General features: G+C 45.2%; 1 protein-coding gene across 1 annotated transcript; it reads left to right on the forward strand.

Annotated features, from left to right (window-relative positions):
• The first annotated feature begins 271 nt into the window (after window positions 1-271).
• On the forward strand, window positions 272-16979 carry tshz3a (teashirt zinc finger homeobox 3a). Its single transcript, XM_053318841.1, has 2 exons — window positions 272-572; window positions 12741-16979. Exons 1-2 carry the CDS (start codon window positions 533-535, stop codon window positions 16049-16051), a joined length of 3351 nt encoding a protein of 1116 aa, XP_053174816.1. The 5' UTR covers window positions 272-532; the 3' UTR covers window positions 16052-16979.
• The last annotated feature ends 4567 nt before the right edge of the window (window positions 16980-21546 follow it).

Consider the following 21546-nt stretch of genomic DNA (forward strand, 5'->3'; position numbering starts at 1 on the left):
AGGGTGTTCTTGAGAAACGTGTGGTTTTGTGGTTGGTGATGATCAGTCTGAGACGTGTAATAATAAACTAACATCTCGTGAGCTGTGATTCATATGGAAAGCAGAGGTAGGAGGACACTGGTGGTGTGTGTGGTGTCCGCCCCTCTCTGAGATGTAAAGAGTTAACGGAGCGGTGGGTTTGCCCATTCTCCTGCTGTGAGTGACGCGATCATCTCTCTTATCCCTCAACTTCGCCTGTTGCCAGACCAGGCAGCCGAGGTGGACGCTGGCTTATCACCGCTGACATTCTCAACGCGGCCACACCAACATTTTTATTTGAACCCCGCTTCGTTTATTTATTTACCCCGCAGGCTGCTATTCCGTAACGATGATTTTTAGTTTTGCTTTCCATCGGACTCCCCGATGTTGTGCAGTCTACTACACGAAGGCGTGAATCTTTTTTGAGTAGAGGTGGATCTTCCCGGATACAGCGAGGGGGTATATTGAATAAGAAAAAAAAGAGGAGTTTCACGGAAATCCCCGCAAATAAAAAATGCCACGGAGGAAACAAGAAGCGCCCAAGCGCGCAGCAGGTACGTAGATCCAACTATAATGTGCGGGGAAAAAAAGGTTTAGGATGATAAAGCTGTGGATGTCACCTTTGTTTTGTAAAGCTCACTTTACAGTCACTGCATTTCCGTTTCCACTTTGTGTTTTTTTGGCTCACTAACGATGCGCTTTGTCACTCTTGGCTACTCTTGCGAGACCTCATAGAAACTGTTACCCTTTAATAAAGCGGATATACACTTTGAATTATATGTGATTCTGCGTTTTCGCTCTCCACGCTGAGCAGCTACTGTAGTCCCATCGGGTGAGTTGGCTGCTGTAAACTTTCGCTTCCCATTGTTCCCAACTTGAATCACTGATAGTTTCCCGATCTCAACTGCCACCTAAATGTGATCAGTAATAGTAACTCTGGAAATAAACAGTGTTTTCCCGGTGAAGGCGATTGCCCGAGGCGTGCCATAAAGTGGACATAAGGGCTTTGTGCGCATTTGATCCGAGCGCATAACTTCTTTGCACAAGCGAGAAAGAAAAAGCCCTACCTCTGAGCTTTTTTTTTTCTCTTTTCTTGGGATAAGATAAACAATTTGAGAGTAGACAATGGGGTTTCGTGGGCTGGAAGGAGCCATAATCGACAGTTGCCATGTCTGATTTGACGGTTGATTGATTGGCTGTCATGCGGCTTTGATCTGATCCTTCCCGATTTGCATCAGAAAATCACTTCCCACCATGTGCTGCAGGCCCCTGACGTCACGTTTAAACCACTTTGAAAGGCCCTGTGTACTTTTTAGCCTCTCTCTCACACAGTCACACACACACACACACACACACTCTTTCTCACTCTCTCACTCTGATGGTCAAGTGACTCACGAAAAAGTGAAAGAAGGGGGGACAAAGTGGTTTCACAGTGAGACATCACACACACACACACACACACACACACACACACACACACATACACATACACATAAACACACACTTCCAGCAGAGAACATCACACTCATGTGCACATGCTCACTTGTTCACTTTGAACACACACAGTCACACACAGTTACACACACACACACAGTGGGTAGAGGAGGCGGGAGGAGTGGGTTAGGGGTTGTAAAAGGAGCCGTGTGCTATGTAATGGAGGGGAGGAATGGGTTTGCTCTGTCAGACCGGCCGTCACAACGGCTTTGTTTCATGTTTGATATAATTGTCTCTCCCCTGACAGGCCCATTCATCAATGGCTTTAATGGTCAATCAGAGACAGGCTGAGTGAGTGCTCCCATTCTGTTTAGCCATAAGCTGGCCTGGGCTTTTATTTCATCAAAATGCCCCAGCCTAATGTACATGCTCACTGGCTCAGAGTGGCCGCGGGGAGCACATAAAGAATGACTGAAAGCTTTCTGATTTCAGATCAGTGAGAAGGATGCTTTTTTTTTTCATCTCCTCCTCTCCTCCTCTCTACTCTCTCCTCCCTGCTACACACTGCTGTTTCTCTGTTGACGAAAGGGAATAAAAGGCTGTAATATAGATCGTTTTGTGTTTTTAGAAAACAACTTTTTCTCCCTGAAACCATGCTTCTTTGTTCATTCATTCATCTATTCATTTCTTCATTTTTTCATGCTCCCCTTCCACCCCTGTCAGTCAGCCCGTGCAGCTGCAAGTTATAAAGTTGTCAACTGTTCAGTGGCACACAAAGGGTGATGATGAATTGATTGCAGCACAGAGCATGGTGATAGAGAGAGCAAAGAAAAGGATGACAGATGATGGGCCCTGATTAGGGACTTAGGGGGAGAGTCAGCCCACTGCAACCTTGAGACTTGCATGAAAAATCTACCTCCCTCCCTCCCCCCATATACACACACATACACACACACACACACTCTCTGCTTTACTCTCTCATTGTCTCTCAAACACACACTCTCTCAGCTTCTGCTTCTCTCTCTCTCTCTTTTTCCTTCCTCTGTCTGAGAGGCTTTCTCTCTCCATAGTAGAAAACTTGTTTTGCCTGCTTCATTAGCGTTGGTCCAATTAGCCGTGAGGCTGATGGAGTCCTGACAGGCTCTGTGATTGGAGATGACAAGCTCGGGGTGCCCAGCCCAATGAGGTTTGCCACCACTTTGATGTAATCAACTTGATATTACACAGAGCCGCTCGCCTTTGGTTGTGCTGTAACTCAATTTTCTGCTGCAGGTGACAAATGGGCCTGCGTACCTGGGTCAGGTCTGAGTGCTCTTAACAACCGAGGGCATCTGGCCACGTAAACAGCCTAGCAAACATGAGAAAGAGACTCTCCCAGCTGTGGTTATACAGACCTCCTTCCTTTGTGGCTGGTGATTAGCTTTGCCGCAATCCCCGGGGCCTGAAGCTGTTCAAACGGCTGCAGAAAGTTGAAATGCTCCATCAACTTAACGGGAAGTCAACATCAGATTTACAACATGTGGGCAAAGTTGCGGCTATTTGAGTGGAATGTCGAACCTGTACAGTATGTCTACAGGATGGTGTCAATGTATTTACAATATCCAGAGTGTTGCATGTGTCACTGCACTGTCAGGCCACCGTAGAGAAAGCCGCCTTCCCTTTTTCACGCCATTACCTGTGCTCTGGTCATTTGTGTATGACTGTGTATGTGAGAGAGTCTTAGACAGAAGGAGAGGGGTGGGGGAGCTGGGCTGGTTTGGGCCAAGCTCTACAGCAACAGTCTCTTCTTTCTGCAGGGTCAGGATTATAGCTGCCAGACTGGCAGCCATCACTCATGTCTGTCTGTGAGTGTGTCTGTGTGCACGCTCAAATCAGTGGGCATCCACTTTCTGATTTGTTAGGTTTGATAGTGTGTGTGTGTATGTGTGTGTGTGTGTGTGTGTGGTTTGGCTTATGATGGTGATGAAAGGAATTGTAACTGTACACTACCTGCTGGGTTCTGGCCATAATTCTCTGAACCCTGTAGGCCTTATACGTCACCCGGTTTCTTCTCTTCTATATTTTCCCATCCTTGCAGCCTATATGCCAACTTAGAAACACAAGACGTAGTACACAGACATGCAGTGTTGACGCTGGTAAAGACACAAGCTTTTATAGCACACATTGCAGACACATGCACACATGTTGTGGCTGGGTTGTAAAAGCAGCAAGTGAAATGAAGTACGTTGTTTCTAAATGTCTCCTTTCCTGTTGTTTATGTGTGAAAAGCATGCCTTTACGGAAGCAGCAGGGGAGCTCGAGTTGGGACTTTAATTGTTCGGCCAACATACGGACTGACAGTGTTAGGGAGCTTTAACAACAATACGCCTCCGCTGGCGTTGTTTGCAGGTGTGAGCGCGACGAATGTTTTGGCCTTGCAGGCCCCGTTGCTAATGAAAGTCCTGTTGCTGGATTCCGGTGAGGTTGAGTCACGTCTGTGATCTATGTGTCTGATAAGTGCATACCTAATGAGGCTGTGAACACCAGTGGATAGAGGAGGAGGAGGGCTGACAGAGTGTTTCCCACAGGTATTGACAGATGCCTTTTTGTTTTTGCCATAGGCCCTGACTCCATAAATCCTGTCTGTGTAATGATAACAGTGCCACCCTGCCAGCAAGTGAGTGAAAGAGGGAGTGTAAGAGAAGAGAGAAAGAGGGCAGAGGGGGAGGAAGAAGAGGAGGAGGTGCTGGTGGTAGGGATGATGAGAAGAAGAGGAGCGGGGGCGGTGAAATGGGCCTCCTCTCCTTTTTAACACACACTTGGCAGATGTCAGGCCATAGGGTTGGGCTCCAGGAGAGAAAGAGAAGTGTAAGTGCTGTAGTAGTGTCACAAATAGAAAAACCGTTAGCCATCCAGTCTTTCCTTTCAGCTTTCAGTGTGCTTTCAGCCGAGGTTTTCAGCCGGGACTGCTGTCTGGGCACTGAGTCTGAGGCTTTGTAAAAATAGTCCCACCGCTGTTGTGATAGATGCAGCTGCACTGTGGCGACAATTGGGACAGACTGGATCCCTCCAACCCCACTAAACACCCACCCACCCTCTCTCAGTCTTCCACCCCTCCCAGAGGTAAAGAGTGTTAGAGCCTGATGGGATGTGTGCTCTTTTCGGGGAAACTGAGCCGCTCCGGTCTTCAGGGGTCCTGAAACCCAATCCAGGAGGAGAATAGCCCAGCCATGCCAGAGAGCCGATTTCCTTTTCAACAGAGTCATTTATCACTGACCCACCCTTCGCTTCTGACACGGTGACGTGTGTCATTTATCAAACAGGCTTTACCAGACACACAGAGGAGGGAGGTGGATAGGGGGCAGAGAGGAAGAGAAAGAGAGAGTGAAAGAGGATAAAACAAGACAGAGAGTGGACTGAGAGAAACAAAGAGAAGGAGAAAGAGAGGAATGGGGAATGAGGTGCAGAGTCAGTGGAGAGAGACAGAAAAAGAGAGAAAAGAGACTGTCGTTTGTGTGTGAGAGACTTTTTCCAGGGAAGAGTGAGTTTTCCTGAAACCCTTGAGGAGAAGCGTTTGGGAGGGGAGATTTTTTCGAGATGACAGGGAGGATTGAGTTACACTGAGTAGTGTTTTGATGAGTGACAGAATGTTCTTCCATGACACGTCTCTGGATGTCTGTATGAAGGGGAGAAATATGCTTTGTGAGTATACAAGTCCGTCAAGTGTGTGATTGTTGTCGTGTACTCATAATATATGCAAGCTGAGTACACGTCGAGGTACTGTAGAGGTACGTGTGTGTGTGTGCACGCACGTGTGACCATATGGCGTCAATGTTTAATGCCTTACGAGTGTGTGTGTGTGTGTGTGTGTGTGCTGCTCCCTGATGAGCTGGGCTGACAGGTATCACTCATGCAGCAGCCTGGCCTTTAAATGAACCCGAGCTGCTCTGCTCTCCCGTGGCCCTAACAGGCTCTCTCCAAGATGGATGCTTCTTTAAAAATCAGATTAATGATGGATACCAGGCTTATAGTGCCATTTATCATGAAGAATATTATTTAGGCCGGCCGTGTATTGCTGTAACTGGAGAGCCAGGACGAGAAGAAGCAGGGTGGAAAGGCTTAGACAGACACTCACTGTGTGATGGATGGCTGAGCGCTCTCTCTGAGTGTTACTAGACACCAGTGCCGCAGCAGTAGGCCATAATCAGATAGCCCAGGGATGTTTATCCCGCAACTTCACTACCCAGATTGCCTTGCCTGGAGAGTTGCTTTATGAAAGGTATAGTCTGTCATTATTATCATCTTTCGTTAGCAGAATCATGAAAAAAATTCTGCAGAAGCCTCAAAGGAGTTTATTGCAATTATACATTAAAATGATCCATTGGATCCAATCGAACCGACTGTAATGACTACTAGAAGTTTCCATTTAGCTTTGCCCAGAAGAGTCCCCAGCCCCACGTCATTCCCCAACAATCATGAATAAAAGAGTACAGTGAGAGGTCGAGGCAAGGCCAGCTCTGCTGCTGCACAAAAACTGTTGTTGTGTTTTTTTGTTGTTTCTCTTTTTTCTTTTTTCTTTTTTTTGTCCTGTGCTTGCTCCCTCTCTCTGTCTCCTACCTCCTCCTCCTCCTACACACTACTGTGATTTATGGTAGCCATCCATCTTCAGGCTGCGTCCATCACCTCCTCGTTGCTAGGCGATCATGGCAGCAGCTGTGCGTTGTAAGAAGGGTTTGGTCATCCCACTCCCAGCCCAGACTTTGTTCCCAGCTTCACCCCCCCACACACCCCCACACCCCAACACACACACACACACACACTTACCCTGAGATTCAACTTTCAACAGAGTCCCAGTTGTAGCCTTATCCACAAACTGCAAACTTAATCCCAGTTTTAGTCTTGAACCCATCCTTTTGGTTCAACTTCCATTTCAGTTTGAGCCCCTGCTGTTGTATTTTACTCCACCGCCATACCTTCAGCCCTGACAGATACCCAAGTTAGACTCACCGATTTAGCTACAATAATGCACATAAAAGCCTTCAAAGGGCAGGTCTGACATCTGTACACCCTGCCCTGACACAGGCATGATAGAACTGAGACAGTTTTACAATAAAGTTAATGGACAAAGACAACACGAGCAGACCAGACAGGTTTTAAACAGGTCCTGTTTAATCCAGTTATGAAAACACTCTACTGGAAGTGAAAAGAAATATGAACCTTAAAATGATATTAACTAAACTCATCATTACGCAGTGTGACTGTGAGAATCCTAAGCCAACTTTCAGCTTATCTCTTCCCTCACTGTCTAGCTCCTTTCACACAGCCTGATGACCTTTAACAACATTGTTATATGAGACCTAAACAATTGAAGGAATGGTGACATAAACAGCAGTTCTTCTTCATTGAGCTCTGCGTCTGAACTTCTTGAGTGAGGCGTAGAGAACAGGTGATGGAAGGATGGAGGCACAGATGCAGGATCGTTGTGGGACAAGGCTCCACGTGCATGTCGGAGCGGAACATCGTCTTCCCGTGAAATCTCCCATCGGTATTACCTCCCTCGGTTCTGCACCTGATTAACCTTTTTGTGTTTCATCACTTATTGCAGCCGAGTTTCAAATTGTAAAAAAAAAAAACCTTGATTTCAGGGTTTGGTCACCTCGTTTTCTCTTCTATATTGGCGTTTCTAACTGGAGGCATTTATGTGTTCGCAGCTCGCTTCATGTCAGACAAACAAGGTTAATGTTCAGGTCTTGAAGGTCTGTATGTGCAGCTGGCAGCTCTGAGGTCCAGTCATAACACGAGGAGAAGCCGACGGTTGAATCTACTCTGTGTCAGTCTCTTTCCCTGTTTTTCTTTCATTTTCTCTGTCTCTCTCAGCTGCACTCTCTCTTTATCTCTCCCTCCCACTCTCTTCTTACTATGTGCATTGACAAGGTTCAGCCCTAAGCTTTGCCTGGGGCCAGAATGATCTCTCTGTTTTTCCCATCTCCCATATCACACATCCTGCACTACAATCGGCGGACACAATGTATTCACAATGCCATCAGGGGGTAGAGAACACACACACAAATAAAATCTGACAAAGACATCCCTGATCGCTTGCAACATGATAGCTTGTATGAGCATACGTAGTGACAGAGATATGTGTTAAAAAAAAAAAAAAACCCTGAATGTGTGCAGCGTTAGATAGCCTGATCTGGTCATGAAAAAAAGGACTTATGTCAGGACTTGTTAATTTTTCAAATGGCTACTGATCACCTGTTACATATTTTCTCGTGGGACTTTGAGCCAGACTGTGAGGATCAAAGGGACCAGAGAGAGAACTAAGTTAGATTGAGTGCGTTACTTTGACAAATGTGTACAACAGAAAGGCATTTTAGGTATGTTACTGATCTGCTCTGCTATTTTGACAGAATGGGGCTGTTTTGGACTAAATTATTCTAATCTATTTAAAGAGTTTTAGGGCGGCTGGGAAACTTGAGACAGTGATGTGGATGTCGGTGGTTGGTGGGTTGCTTTTTTTTTTTTTTTTTTTTTTTTTTTGATTGTGACTGAGGTGACTTCCTGTCCTGTAGTGTTCTGGAGCTGTTTCCTGTCGGTAAGAGCCCCCCGCTGAGGGGCCGTGTTGGTTTAAGGGCGTCAAGGTCCAGTTAAAATACTGTACACATGTCAAGAAAGACTCATGTTGTGACACAGTTTAACTCTCCAGCTTTCTAGTCACCATCTTGACTTGTGATCAAAGGTCTTAACAACTATGTCTAACCTCCTTTTTCCTCTATTGTTCAACTGGATAATAATAAAACATGATAGACTTTATTTAGATAGCATATTTATGCAAGAAATGCAGCTCAATGTGTTTCACTTCTTTAATGTCAGCAAGGCAAAATCCTATAATTATACATAGTTGTAGAATGTATTAAACTAGTAGCAATAGACAGCAATCTGTGCTTTTTTTTTTTTTTTTTGTCATTATACAGATTCATAAACGATTTTTTGGTAATCTTCACAGTAAACTATACGAGACCACCCATGTAGACAACTTCCTCTCCCCTCCCTGGACCCCAGCTGCATCTCATTGTGCACAGTATAGTTCTGGTTGCGTACAGTGATAGAGTGATAAATAAAGATGTAATCGAGCTATGACACCCATATAAGCATTACTTTTACAATAGCATGTATTTCAGTTTTTTAGTTCCTTTAAAAATCCCCTGAGGATGTTCACCAAGCATTCTTCTTCTTCTCTCCTATCTGCATAATATACTATAATGAAAACACTGAATTTACATCATACATCATATCTATTTACAAAGTATAGAGATTTCAGAAAAAGAAACCGAGGCGTTGTAAATGTTTTCTACAATATACAGACGTCTTCTATCTATGCATCACCTTTTTAGTGTAAAAAAAGCACAGATGAAATATTGTACTCATAATGGCCACACAAAAGACTCACCTTTTTTTATATCACAACGCCTGTGGCAAGGTTGTACTTTCTTTTTTTTTTTTCAGAGACCAAACAGTCATCAGAGTTTGAGGGTCAGACACAGGTAGAGGGTTTTAATGATACATCCTGTTTACTGTGCTGCTGTTGGGTGTGATCTGGCTCCCAAACTGTTTCCCCAGCTGTGGAGGCCAGACCAGGAACATGCTCTCTAGTCATCAAGGGACTGATTAAAAAAAAAAAAAAAAAAAAAAAGCACAGGATTTCATTGTAGCTTGATATAGACGTATTCACAAACTCATATGTATTAAAAGATTTAACTCAAGCGTCGATTTTTAAATATAGCAGTGCAATGGTTACTACTTGAGAAACCCAGGATTGATTTTATTGTTGTTGTTTGTTTGAGGTATGTATATAATCTCTCCTGTTTAAAACACAGCATTAAAAACAGGCAGTACTTTGAGCAGCACTGAAGGAGAAATAACCCATGGGACAGAGAGAAGGAGGCAGTGAGAGACACTGAAAGGCTCTGCTTTACAGGCAGCCACAGCACCTTCCTGCTTAATCACCCCCTGTCCCTGCCCTGTCTGTTGTTCCTGATCGTCAGAGCAGCACTGCAGTATTTCTATCAGATGATCTCTCCCTCCTCGTCTGCGGCCCTTATGTTTATGAAAATGATACTCCACAGGAATGCCTCCTGCATGCCAAGATGTCACTGTCTTTCCTCATCTCTTGCATCTACGTGCGTGTACGAGTGTGTTTGTGTGTGAAGGAGAGGTGGTGGTGGTGGGTGGGGGGGGGGGTGTTGCTGGTGTCATAACTGACTGACTTGCTTTATTTATAATTACACAGGGTATATTTGAGGCTGTGTATTATCTTAAGGTGAAATGTGTGTTTCCGCATGTGAGACTTTATATTTTCTGCAGCTCGTGTGTTTGTGTGAACGTGTTATTGCTATTTTTGTGTGAGCCCTGACTGAGATGTTGATTGTGTGAAAGTGTACCTCCTACCCTTCTTATTCACCCCCCACCCCCCCACCCACCCCAAAGGAATCATTCAAGGAACCTAATGATTCTTGTCTTTTCCCCACATGGCATCAGCTCACTTTATCATTACAAGAACGCACGCACACTCTTTCCCCTTTTTCTCTCTCAAACAAACATTAAGAAAACTCACACACTGGCCCTACACCATATGTTTTGATATTAGTTAAGACTGCATCCAAGAGTATTGTTGCATTTATAATCCTCTTCTTTTTTTTTTATTCTAAGGGAGCCTCTATACTCCCATCACCTTTTATTAGCTTGATAAATAACCTCTGTTGTCAGTCAAGCCAGGGAGAATAATTGGATGTGGTTGTCACCCTGTGTGATGGATTATCAGTCATTGGGGATTAAATTAACAGATAGTGCTCAGACATAATGGTTTTTGTTTTGCATTTTAAATTGCCTGGGAGCACGGCTAGACTCTGTAGGTTTTTATAGCTGGTCCTTTTGGACTTCTCTCCCCCTCTGTGTGCTATCTCGGCTTAATGACAAATGAACAATAACCTAAAGGGCTGCAGCTCTATTAGTATGAAATGTAAAACATTTACAACTAAGTTAAAGCACACAGAGAGGCCCGGGAAGGCATATGAATGGGATAGCATGACGTGAATTTGGATATAGCAATTGCAATTGAAATAACCAGACAATGTGGAGAAATACGTGGAATGTTTCCTTGTTGTGGGAGAGAAAGGTGACCTGACAACTTGGTCAAGCGGCGTGCCAGACTCGCCTGATGTAAGCTGACAAGTGTGACCGGCTAGTCAGGAGACAAACACATTAACTACCTCATCCTGGCTGTATTTCCTCTTTCAAATAGGAATCTGACATTAATACCTTTCCGAGGAGAGGCAAAAGAGAAAGTACAGCGAAAAGGGAGAGGGGGTACGGGCAGTTGCTTGAGCATTGGTAGCAGTGAGATATCTCCCTCGCAGGTTTGCCCGAGCGTAAGCGATTTACCTCCTCGCCCCCTTCCTCCATCCTCCCAGACCCCTCCCTCCCCTCCACCTCCACATTATCATAATTGTGTCCAGAACATGAGGGGCCAGGGAAGTGATCATGTCATTTTATTTACACCCTGCTTGGCCCTTTTTACAAACGACATGCCACTGACTGCCAAGCGGACTGGGGCCCGACGACATCTTTTGATCAGGGCTGTCGGGGCCTATCAGCGGAGAATGGCAGGTAATGGATATCTAGTGACAAACCAAATCTCTGGGAGGACGGAGAGTGGGCCGCACCTGCCAGGTCTCCATTAGGCTGGCCTCTCAGTGGGGCTGCCTGCTGACTGTGCCCCCAGGGCCCAAATCAGACCAGCGCCAGCCGCATGGCTGCCTAGAGATTGGCTGTTAGCACTGGAAATGAGAGTTATTTCAGCTATGACATTTTTGTTTAGACTGGACGTGTGTGTGTGTGTGTGTGTGTGTGTGTGTTGGGCGGTGGGGGGAATGAAGGATTTAGTCACAGCGCGTGTGTTTGTGTGTGTGTGTGTGTGCGCGCGTGCGTGTGTGTGTTTGTTTGTGTCCACATGCACAAGTTTGACTGTATGAGTGCCCGAACCATTAAAGGCCATACCTACAGCTTCCTTCTGTAGCATTTGTCTTAGTTTACAATATTGTCCAAATGGCCTCAGACCTGTCCAGAGATTATTTGTTTTTCCTTAAGTTGAGCGGTTTAGTGAGTGAGGTGGACAGGAAATGAGGGAGGGGGGCATGGTGACACTGCAGAAGACGGGGTGAGTGGTGTGTGAGTTGGCGCTGGGTGAGTAGGCTCACAGCCACAGAGGACATGGGAAATTGTGTGTGTGTGTGTCTGTGTCTGTGTGTGTGTGTGTAGCCCTGCAGTACTCATATCTTTCTCTTACGAATCACACATGTACACACACACTTACCATTTCTCTCCGTATGAGCAGTGGGCGCCTACATGCATAGTGACAGGTCGCTTATGCATCGCCATCATGTTAACAATCCTCACTCTCACCTCATCCTCTAAATCCCTCTCTTCCCTCCGTTTCACTCTATTCCTACCTTTATTTTGTCTGTCTCTTTCTGTCTTATGATGTGTGAAATGTCTCTGTATTACATTTGCATGACATTTAACACCTGTTTGGATTGTTGAGATTTGCAGCATGAACCCAGAGTATTGACTGTTTTCAACATATTAAGACACTAATGAACTCACTTCAATCAAGATGACACTGTGGGATGTCTATCTAACATGTTGAAATTTCATCGACAAAATTCTGACATCCCTTTCTTGAAACTCTTCAAGATATGCTTTGTCTGTGTGCATGTGTGTGTGTCTGTATGTATGTGTGTGTAATCAGAGAAGAGGCAGATGAAGAGGCGTCAGACATATTAACTGACAGATGGAGGTTGATCCAACTCATTTATTACCCCAGAGGAGAATGCCACAGTGAGATTGGGCTTCATTAATTTCAGATTTAGTTTTCATTTCAAGCTGTTGCGCCCTGAGATAAATAAAATGGCGCATTATGTTTTTGCCAAGATATTTCTTTTTTGTTTTCCTCCAATAGAAAGAGTGAAAAGAGGGGAGGCATAAGTTCCGTGTGGCTGGGGTAGTATATAAATACAGGCTCGCCTAGAGGAAAATAACACCTCAACGGTTGATGAGGTGAAATGGGATGACTGTAATTTCTCAGCTCAGCTTTAAAGGCTCCCACACAGATGGCTCATTTATCCCTGGGAGTCCTCAGGCACACATAGCAGGGAAACTTTTTCTCCAGTTATTCTAACATAGTGTGTTCACTCCCTGCAATTTAACTCATCTCTTTCTTTCTCTCTTTGTCTCCATTTTCCTTGTAGCCTATACTCCTGAGGAGCTGGCAGAGCAAACTGTGGGGGATGAGGAGGTGGAAGCAGATGACCTACCACCAGCCCCTCAGGATGACCTTCCCATGAAAGATGTGGAGCAAATTGTGGGGCCTTCCAATGATCAGGCATATGACCAGGAATCAGCAGGGGGCGCAGAGCTTTCTGGACAAGAGATGGACAGTGAGTCGCATGTGAGTGAGACCAGTGATCGTCTCTCAGACTTTGAGAGCCCCTCTAGAAAAACTGAGGGCAGCTTGGTCACAGCACCTCCGAATGGTGGCACTAAGACACCCCCCATAGGTATGGACACCTTGGAACATATGAAGGCTGTCTACTCTAGCTTCCTGACCAGTCCCCTCTGGTCACCACTGAACTTTAATTCCACACCACCACAGGCACAGTCCTCTGCCTCTACAGAGAAGCCGACTCGCAGCAACAGCACTAGCAGCAGTAGTAGCTGCAGCAGCAGTAGCTATGACTGGCACCAGTCTGCAGTGGCAAAGACACTTCAACAGCATCCTCCCCAGAGTCGTCACCCTACTCATTCTGAGTCCAGCCTCTTTAGTACAGTCCAGCTCCACAGGCAAAACCCAAAGCTGTTTGGCTCAATCTTCACTGGGGCCAGTAAATTCCGTTGTAAGGGCTGCAGTGCTGCTTATGACACCCTGGTGGAGCTGACAGTTCATATGAATGATACAGGCCACTACCGTGATGACAACCAGGACAGGGCAGGCAGTGGTTCAAAGCGCTGGTCCAAACCACGAAAGAGGTCCCTGTTGGAAATGGAGGGGAAGGAGGATGCCCAGAAAGTTTTAAAGTGCATGTATTGTGGCCACTCCTTTGAATCCCTCCAGGACCTCAGTGTCCATATGATCAAGACCAAACACTACCAGAAAGTGCCTCTCAAGGAGCCCATGGCCCCTGTGGCAGCCAAAATCATGTCCTCTAAAAAAAGGGGGCTTGTGGGGTTGGACCTCACTGCCTCACCACGTTCTAGAGAAGGAACCCCCAAAGCTAAGCACCTACATGCAGACTTGAGTGAATCCTCACAGAAAACTTCCTCCAGCCCCTACACTACCCCAAACAACCGCTATGGCCACCAGAACGGTGCTAGCTATGCTTGGCAGTTTGAATCCAACAAATTTCAAATCCTTAAGTGTATGGAGTGTGGGAGTTCCCATAATACACTGCAAGAGCTGAGAACCCACATGATGGTGACAGGACACTTCCTGAGGGTGACGAGCTCTGTGGGAAAGAGAATCAAAACACTTCCTGAGGCCACCTCCCCCAACCCAGTGCGGGTAACCACACCTACTGAACAGAGGGTCCAGTCTGTCCCGCTCGCACCCTCCACCTTCTCTCCTCCACCTCTTCAAACTACCACGACTCCCCCTGCTGCCTCCCCTCCTCTCAAAGAGATTAAAAAGGAGGAGGTTGAGGAGGAGTGCACTAAGCAAGAGGCAGCTGAAGACGAGCAACAAGTTGCAGATTTAGTTGGGAAGGAGGAGGATGCAGAGAAGGAGGAAAAATATGACATCTCAAAGTATAACTATCTTACTGAAGAGGACCTAAAGGAGAGCCCTAAAGGAGGCTTTGATATTCTCAAATCACTGGAAAACACTGTGACATCGGCCATCAACAAGGCCCAGAGTGGAAATCCAAGCTGGGGGGGCTACCCTAGCATTCATGCAGCCTATCAATTCCCCAGTGCCCTCAAGCTCCAGCAGGGTAGCATGGAAAAGAATTCCCCCATGAAGTTCTTGTACAACGGAGGGGATGGAGCGCTGTCCTCCCTGGCCAAGAACCAGCCCCTTATTTCCCCACCACTTACCCAGTCCTCCCCCTTCCCCAGCAACAACTTCCAGGCAATGGAGGATTTAGTGAAAAAAGTGACTGAGAAAGTAGCAAAAGTAGAGCAAAGGGTGAAGCAGTTGTCTCCTAAGAGGGAGAACCGTCTCTCTCCTTGTAGTAGTGAAGCTGGAGAATCACACAAGGCAGGAGAAGTTGACTCACCTCGGGAATGGAGGGCAGTCACCCCAGCCAATAGTGACAGGGGAAGCCATAGCGACCGAGCATCCCCGGCAACAGAACCCAAGAGAGAGGCAGCAGTCAAATCCCCACTCGCCTCTACATTGAGATGCAGCACTGCCATTATCACTGGCCATACTCCTCCAGAGCAGCCCTTTGTCAATCCTCTAAGTGCTCTTCAGTCAGTAATGAACATTCATTTGGGGAAAGCAGCCAAACCCTCCTTGCCAAACCAAGATCCCCTGAGTCTGCTCTCTAGGCTCAGCCAGAGCATGGCTGAGAGGGCTGCTGTGGCTGCTCCTCCCTCACAGACCAAAAAGCCAGAAAGTGTAGTTGATAATAGCTTTTGCCAGCCCAGTGATGATCAGCCTATGGATCTCACAAAAGGGAAAAGTGAAAGAGGAGGCTCTATAGGTTCAGCCCCCTTAACACCATCATCCACAGCCTCATCCATCTCCCCCTCCTCCCTTGTTACTCCTGCAAAGCTAGCTGTGGTCTCTCCCTACACATCCAGCAGCCCTCTACATGAAAACGCCTTGTCGGATATCTCAGACATGCTGAGGAACCTAACACAGTCCCACCATGTCCCAAAGCCTCCCTCACGGTCCCGGGTTACAGACAAAGCAGAGGTTGTGGTGTCTACGCAAGATGATGACGACGCGTCCCTGCATGGCCACAAACGCAAGGGTCGTCACTCCAACTGGAACCCCCAGCACCTCCTCCTTCTTCAGGCCCAGTTTGCATCAACTCTGAGGCAGACATCAGAGGGGAAGTACATCATCAATGACCTCAGCCCACAGGACAGAATGCACGTGTCTCGTTTCACAGGTCTCTCTATGACCACCATCAGCCACTGGCTGGCTAACGTCAAGTACCAGCTAAGGAGAACCGGCAGAACCAAGTTCCTCAAGAACTTGGACTCTGGTCAGCCTATATTCTTCTGTAGTGACTGTGCCTCACAGATCCGAACCCCAGCAGCGTATGTATGCCACCTGGAAGCCCACCTGGGGTTCAGAATCAGGGACGTGGCCAAGCTGTCCCCAAAACAGACTGTCAGGGACTCCCACACTCTCAATGAGAAACTTGTACCCCTGGAGTCCTTCCTTTCCCCACAATCACAAGATGACTGCAGTAGTAATGGGGTAGTGTACCGCTGCCAGCTCTGTGTCCGTAAATTTGCCACTAAGCACGCCATCAAGCTTCACCTCAGCAAGAGCCATGGGAAGTCTCCAGAGGACCATCTGCTATATGTGTGTGAACTCGAGAAACACTAGAGTACTCTCAGCAGTAGAAAAACTGGAAGACATCTATATACATTTATATAGAATGACTGTTAAAAACAAAAAAATGTAAAACTGAATATTTGAAAAGTGTGGTAATGCACAAAGATGCCACGAACTACTGTTAAAAATGTCAGCACAAAGTGTTTACATCTATTCGGCCGATACACATTTCTGATTTCTCTCTATTTCAAAAGACATTTATTTCACATGTCAAAATATACTGTAGGTCAAAGATATTCAGCCCAATTTGTTGTCTCCCTCACTATACAGTATGTACACATTTTGATGAGGACAGACAACAGAGAACAGATTATTTCATAATCATGGTGAATCTCTTGACAAGAAGGTCATCTGATAACTTGAAATGTATTAACTTTATTGTATTTATTTTGTATTTTTGTGAGTTTGGTTTTGCTTTGCTGGTAGACTGCATGTTCAACAAGTTTCACTGTTACATTTGTACAGTCCTGTCCTGTCCTGTCCAGATTGGAAATTGCCCTTTCGAGCTGGTAATTTTTTAACACCTTAAAACAGCCAAATGCCTGGGTAAGCTCCTTTTTAAAAGAATCTGCCAAACAGCAAAACTTCATTGCTTGTTTTTATAGTTTTCTCTGTACAGCCTATTGAGTTTCTTGCTGATTGTAAAAGCTGCCTTGTTCTTTATCATTGAGTGAGGGGCATGTGAAATCCAGGTCTGTGTAAAAATGTAAATATAGTGTATAAGCTTACAACTTGCTGTTTAAATTATGCATACTTGTTATATTTCCTAATTTAAGAGGACTATGACTATCCACTGGTGCAGAGCCTTTGAAGAAGATTAAAAGGACATTGTTTTGCACAATAGTTTTATAAATGTTATTTGATAAAAAAAAATACAAATATGTTAATGCCTTGTGCTTCTATGATTAAATTGAATTAACTGCTGCATAAAACCTTTGTTTCCTTTCATATTTACCAATTAGAGAAATGTGTGGATCAAGGTGAATATGAATTTATGATTTAAAAAGCAATATTTAAATAAGAGAGATAATTGACACACTTGACTGATGATAGGCAACGTTTTCATCTGGCTTACTGGAAAATCATGCATCTGATAAAAAAACACAATTGTTGTTACACAGTGACTAAGCATTTGCAAATCAGCTGACAGATTGCTTGTAAGACTACATCTGCAGAAACACCAAACACAGTTTAAAAATGGCCAGCGTTTTTCTGTGCAGTTGTCCTCCCAGCCACAGTTTGACTAGATATTCCTGGTGATTTCTGTGTCGCTGCATTGTTGTGGGGCGGACTCAAGAGGTGCGAGTGGTGCCACTGCCTGCAAGGCGTCTGGCAGGTGGTGTGTGCTGCATGTAAACCACCAGATGTTTCTGAAACGAGCCACTGGAGGAGGAGGAGGCAGGCGGGCTGCAACAGCAGGCAGAGTGGGCTGATTACCACGGGGGCTTGGATGCCATCAGGAGCCCTGGGCACAGACAGCAGATCTGATTCACACCTGGACTCCAAGACTGTCCCTTGGAAAAAATAAAGCACATCCTATATACGCGCGTTGAGACAAGCTGACAGTGGTGCAGAATGCACAGACAGGTGCTATTCCCTCAAAGCAGGCTTTTGGATCTAACAATATTACTGGCAGGTGTTGATGCTATCAGAGTAGTCACAATTCAGGCTCAGTGCCATGTAATGAGAAAGTTTTTTGTTTTTTTTAATGTCTTTCAGTATGCACAATGAAGGAAAAAAAACCACGTGCACACACATTTACTCCTCAGATTCTCTATCATCTACCTTTGTCTCATTTGAAGATGCCTGGGGACACCATGTTCTTTCTGTTTGATGTTCCCAGGCTTTGCTTGTCATGACTGACTGACTGAGTGACTTGGGCCAGGGAAGTTATCTGGTTACTATGGTGACGGCCATTTGCCCAGCCTCTGGCCCTGCTCGCTCACTCAACAGAGGACAGCTCGAGTGCAGCACACCCATTTACTCTCTTAAATCTCATCATCTCGCTTCAGTTCCTCCCACCCGGGAACAGATTAATTAACACACACACACTGTGTCCTGACCCCGTCTTCTCACACAAACTCATTACCGCCTCAGACTTGCTCCCGGCCCTCCGACGTTTAGGATACATTGGTCTAACGTTGTGGGAGAACCCAGTGATGACTCACATCTGACAAGCAGAATAAAGCCCTTAACAAAGGATGATAATTGAAAGATGGGATTCAGACCGGTAGCCATTGATAATGCAAATGAAAAAGACTGAGCTGCCTTGTTGAATATCTTGTGAGTTTTCTAAGCTTACAGAGTCTTTGCAGGTACAAAATTATCTCTCAGACATGATCAATGTTTTTTATTTCAACACTGTATGTGTTGATGAATGCTTTAGGCTAAGCGATGGAGTCGAGGTGAAGATGGTTGGGGGCGTTAATGAGATAGTTGACACTTTGGGGGTTAATGAGGGGCTGGAGGGAGAGGGCTAAATGATTGGACTTCTGCTTGGATGAACATTATAGTAGCTGCAAGAGGAGAGAGCATTGTAGAAGCTGTGGATCTGCTGTAGCCAATTATTTAGCATGAAAAACACAAAACTCCTCTCAATTGTATTTTTTTGTGATAATAAAGAGGAGATTAGATGTGTTATCCATTGTTCTTTTGTCTTGACTATCCTTGAGGGCTGGGTAGTTATAGACGCCGATGCGCCTCAATGCTCCTAAAACAAAGTCAGCAGTGAAGGGGGAAGACAGGAGGCGGACAGGACAGGGATAGGATAGGAGGAGAATGAGTCCCCCCACTCCTCCACTCCACAGATCTCCCATCAGCTCTTGTCATCCCTCTAATGAATATCAGTTAAATTGCTCTGTGGATCTGAGGAGTTTGGATGTCAATGTGATTTGTGTGAGTGTGGCGGATGGAGGGGCCCAGACTAATGAAAGGCGAGTCTAGCCTGACAGAGTGATGAGCATCAAGCCCATCAGACCAATCACACAAGAGTGGCTGACAGCAACGACAGACAGACAGCTGAGGAGGAGAGGCTATGTATTTAGGAAAACAAAATGGCTGCCAAAATAGTGGTGGATGTCTTTAGAGCACATTGAAATATATTGCTCCTGTCTTAGCCCCATCTTTTGTTAACTGATACAGGCTGTTGTGTGACGCACGCATACGAGGTTCTGAAAATCTATAAATTGCCATTTCAGTAAGATTTATAGACGCTCGCTCTCTCTTGTGTTTTAATACCTAACGTTAATCAGAGAAAGTCTTAAAAATATCAACAGGTAAGGAGGATAAAATGGGGTAACTGCTATTAAAAAGGAGCATCACATCATAAATTGATAAACAACCATGTTGCTACCTACAAATAGCATTCAAGTCTCCCTAAATCCTTGCGTGCCAAGATGGAAGACAATTCATGTTGTCCGTTCACGCAGCCTCCATACCAAAGGTGACATGATGTCTTCTGACAGCAGAGAAGGAGTCATGGGTAGAGCTAAGTTAGCTTCACCTTGGACCTCTGACCCATGTCTCTACAGTATATTGCATGGGAGGGGCCACACGCATCTTGTCAAACCAATATGAAGGCCATTGGCCAGTTACCATTTCTGCCAGAAAGGAAATATTGCCTTTGGTTTCCACAGCACTAAAGAAATCGACCATAATATAATTTACCAAAATTTAACAAAAGTTTAAAGGATAAGTTCACATTTTTTCCAGCTCATATACCCATATGTACATTGAGGCAGTTATTGGTTATATAATCATTCCTTTTGTTTATAGCGTCCATCAACAAATCAATTCTAGTGTAAATGATAGAAGACAAAGACACTAAGACAAATTAACCAGCAAAATGCAATTACTAACCCCTTCACTGCAGCTCAGTGAAGAAAAATTCAAAACACAACCAAAGAGAATGTTTAACTAAAAAGACTTTGTCAGATACCTATTTGATTTGTTTAATTTATACCACTGAAGCCTCATATTGGCTTCAACTAAACATTAGACTTTTTTTGTGCAAAGCTGTAAATTTGGTTCCCCTTTATATTAAAAGTGCTTTCTTGGTTAGTATGGTGAGGAGGAGCAGAAAAAAAACTACCAACATCGTTTTGATGTAGCTGTGAGCATGTGACTACTGTATTAAGATACAACCTATCCTTTCAGTTAACAAGACACAATGATTTGTGGGAGAGCAAGCCAAATGGGAAAGAGATGAACACAGAGACCTGAAGAGAAAAGGGACAGAGAGGTTTAAGACTTGAAGGTAGTCTGATTTCCAAATGTGCCTTCACTAGTGGGTGCAGGTTTTCATGTTGCTGTGTTGCAGTGTGCTGCTGCTGCTGCCTGAGATAGCTGTCAGAGGTATTTTGGTGTGATATCTGACAGATTTGCTAAAGACACTCGTCTCAGGGCACTGCTCTATATATCGTTAGTTTAATGCACAATGACATGACCAATTATAGCGAGCTCCATGCTCAAATAGCATGTCAAAACCTGTGTATCAATCCATTAGATCCTGTCTCCCATCACATTAAGTGGTAGCTACCTTTAGCTATCTGTTCGGCACCTAAAGAAAAATGCTGACAGAATGGAAAATCTGCCTGTGCTGTTCACAGAGCTGATGTCTTTTGGAGAAGGAGACTGTATCTCTCTCTCTCTCTCTCTCTCTCTCTCTCTCTCTCTCTCTCTCTCTCTCTCTCTCTCTCTCTCTCTCTCTCTCCTCTCCTCCTTCTTTGTCTTTCTCCCTCTCTCTGCCTGATCTCTCGCTCACTTGCTCATCCCAGCCACGGAGCACAAAATGCATAAACAATACATCTAGATAATGGCCTGCTTTGTTTACTTAGCTCTGAAAATGTATTTGTGCAAAACTCTAAAATGCATTTAGGAGGAATCAGTCACTCCGTGTAAAGCCTTGTTGACATTGGGGTGCACTCAAAAGCAGAGGAAGTGTCATAACAACATCGTATATCACAGTATCAATTGGAATAAGAGGATGTGGTGTATGTTACTTTTAACAAACCAGTAGATTTGACCAGTAACCGCTCTGCTTCTCCCAGTATTTCTGCATCAACCTGCTTTGTCGGCCATGACAGTGGGTGGGAGGAGGTATGTGATTTAGTGCAGTTGGTCCTAACGACCTCTCTGTCCTTGTGACGAGGACACACAGCCTCAGGGCGCTGGCATGGAGGATGTGCCTTGGACCGCCTGGCACCTCGCCTGGCACCACGCGTGGCAACACGTCCACACTCTGCCGCCCTTCTGATGGATTGGCCTGTCTCTGGTGCCACCTTCATGAAATCACTTTTTGATTTGTTGTCATGTTTTTCTCCCTTTTTTTGCCTGCTACTTGGGTTTTTCACGGGTAAAAACACCCTCTGGTCAGGTATTACAAGAGTGATTAAATTAACCTTCAATAAATCAGCATAACAGAACATTACCTGAGTGTATGTGCGTGCCTGCCTGCCCGACAGTATGAAGGTGTGCGACAGGGAGGT

This window comes from Scomber japonicus, chromosome 5 (assembly GCF_027409825.1).
Source record: "Scomber japonicus isolate fScoJap1 chromosome 5, fScoJap1.pri, whole genome shotgun sequence".
Taxonomy (NCBI): domain Eukaryota; kingdom Metazoa; phylum Chordata; class Actinopteri; order Scombriformes; family Scombridae; genus Scomber; species Scomber japonicus.

Bases quoted from the DNA above. Each gene is read 5' to 3' on its own strand.
- tshz3a (XM_053318841.1), top strand. From the start codon at position 533: ATGCCACGGAGGAAACAAGAAGCGCCCAAGCGCGCAGCAG. The intron at 573-12,740 runs GTACGTAGATCC...TTTTCCTTGTAG, and splicing joins AGCGCCCAAGCGCGCAGCAG to CCTATACTCCTGAGGAGCTG.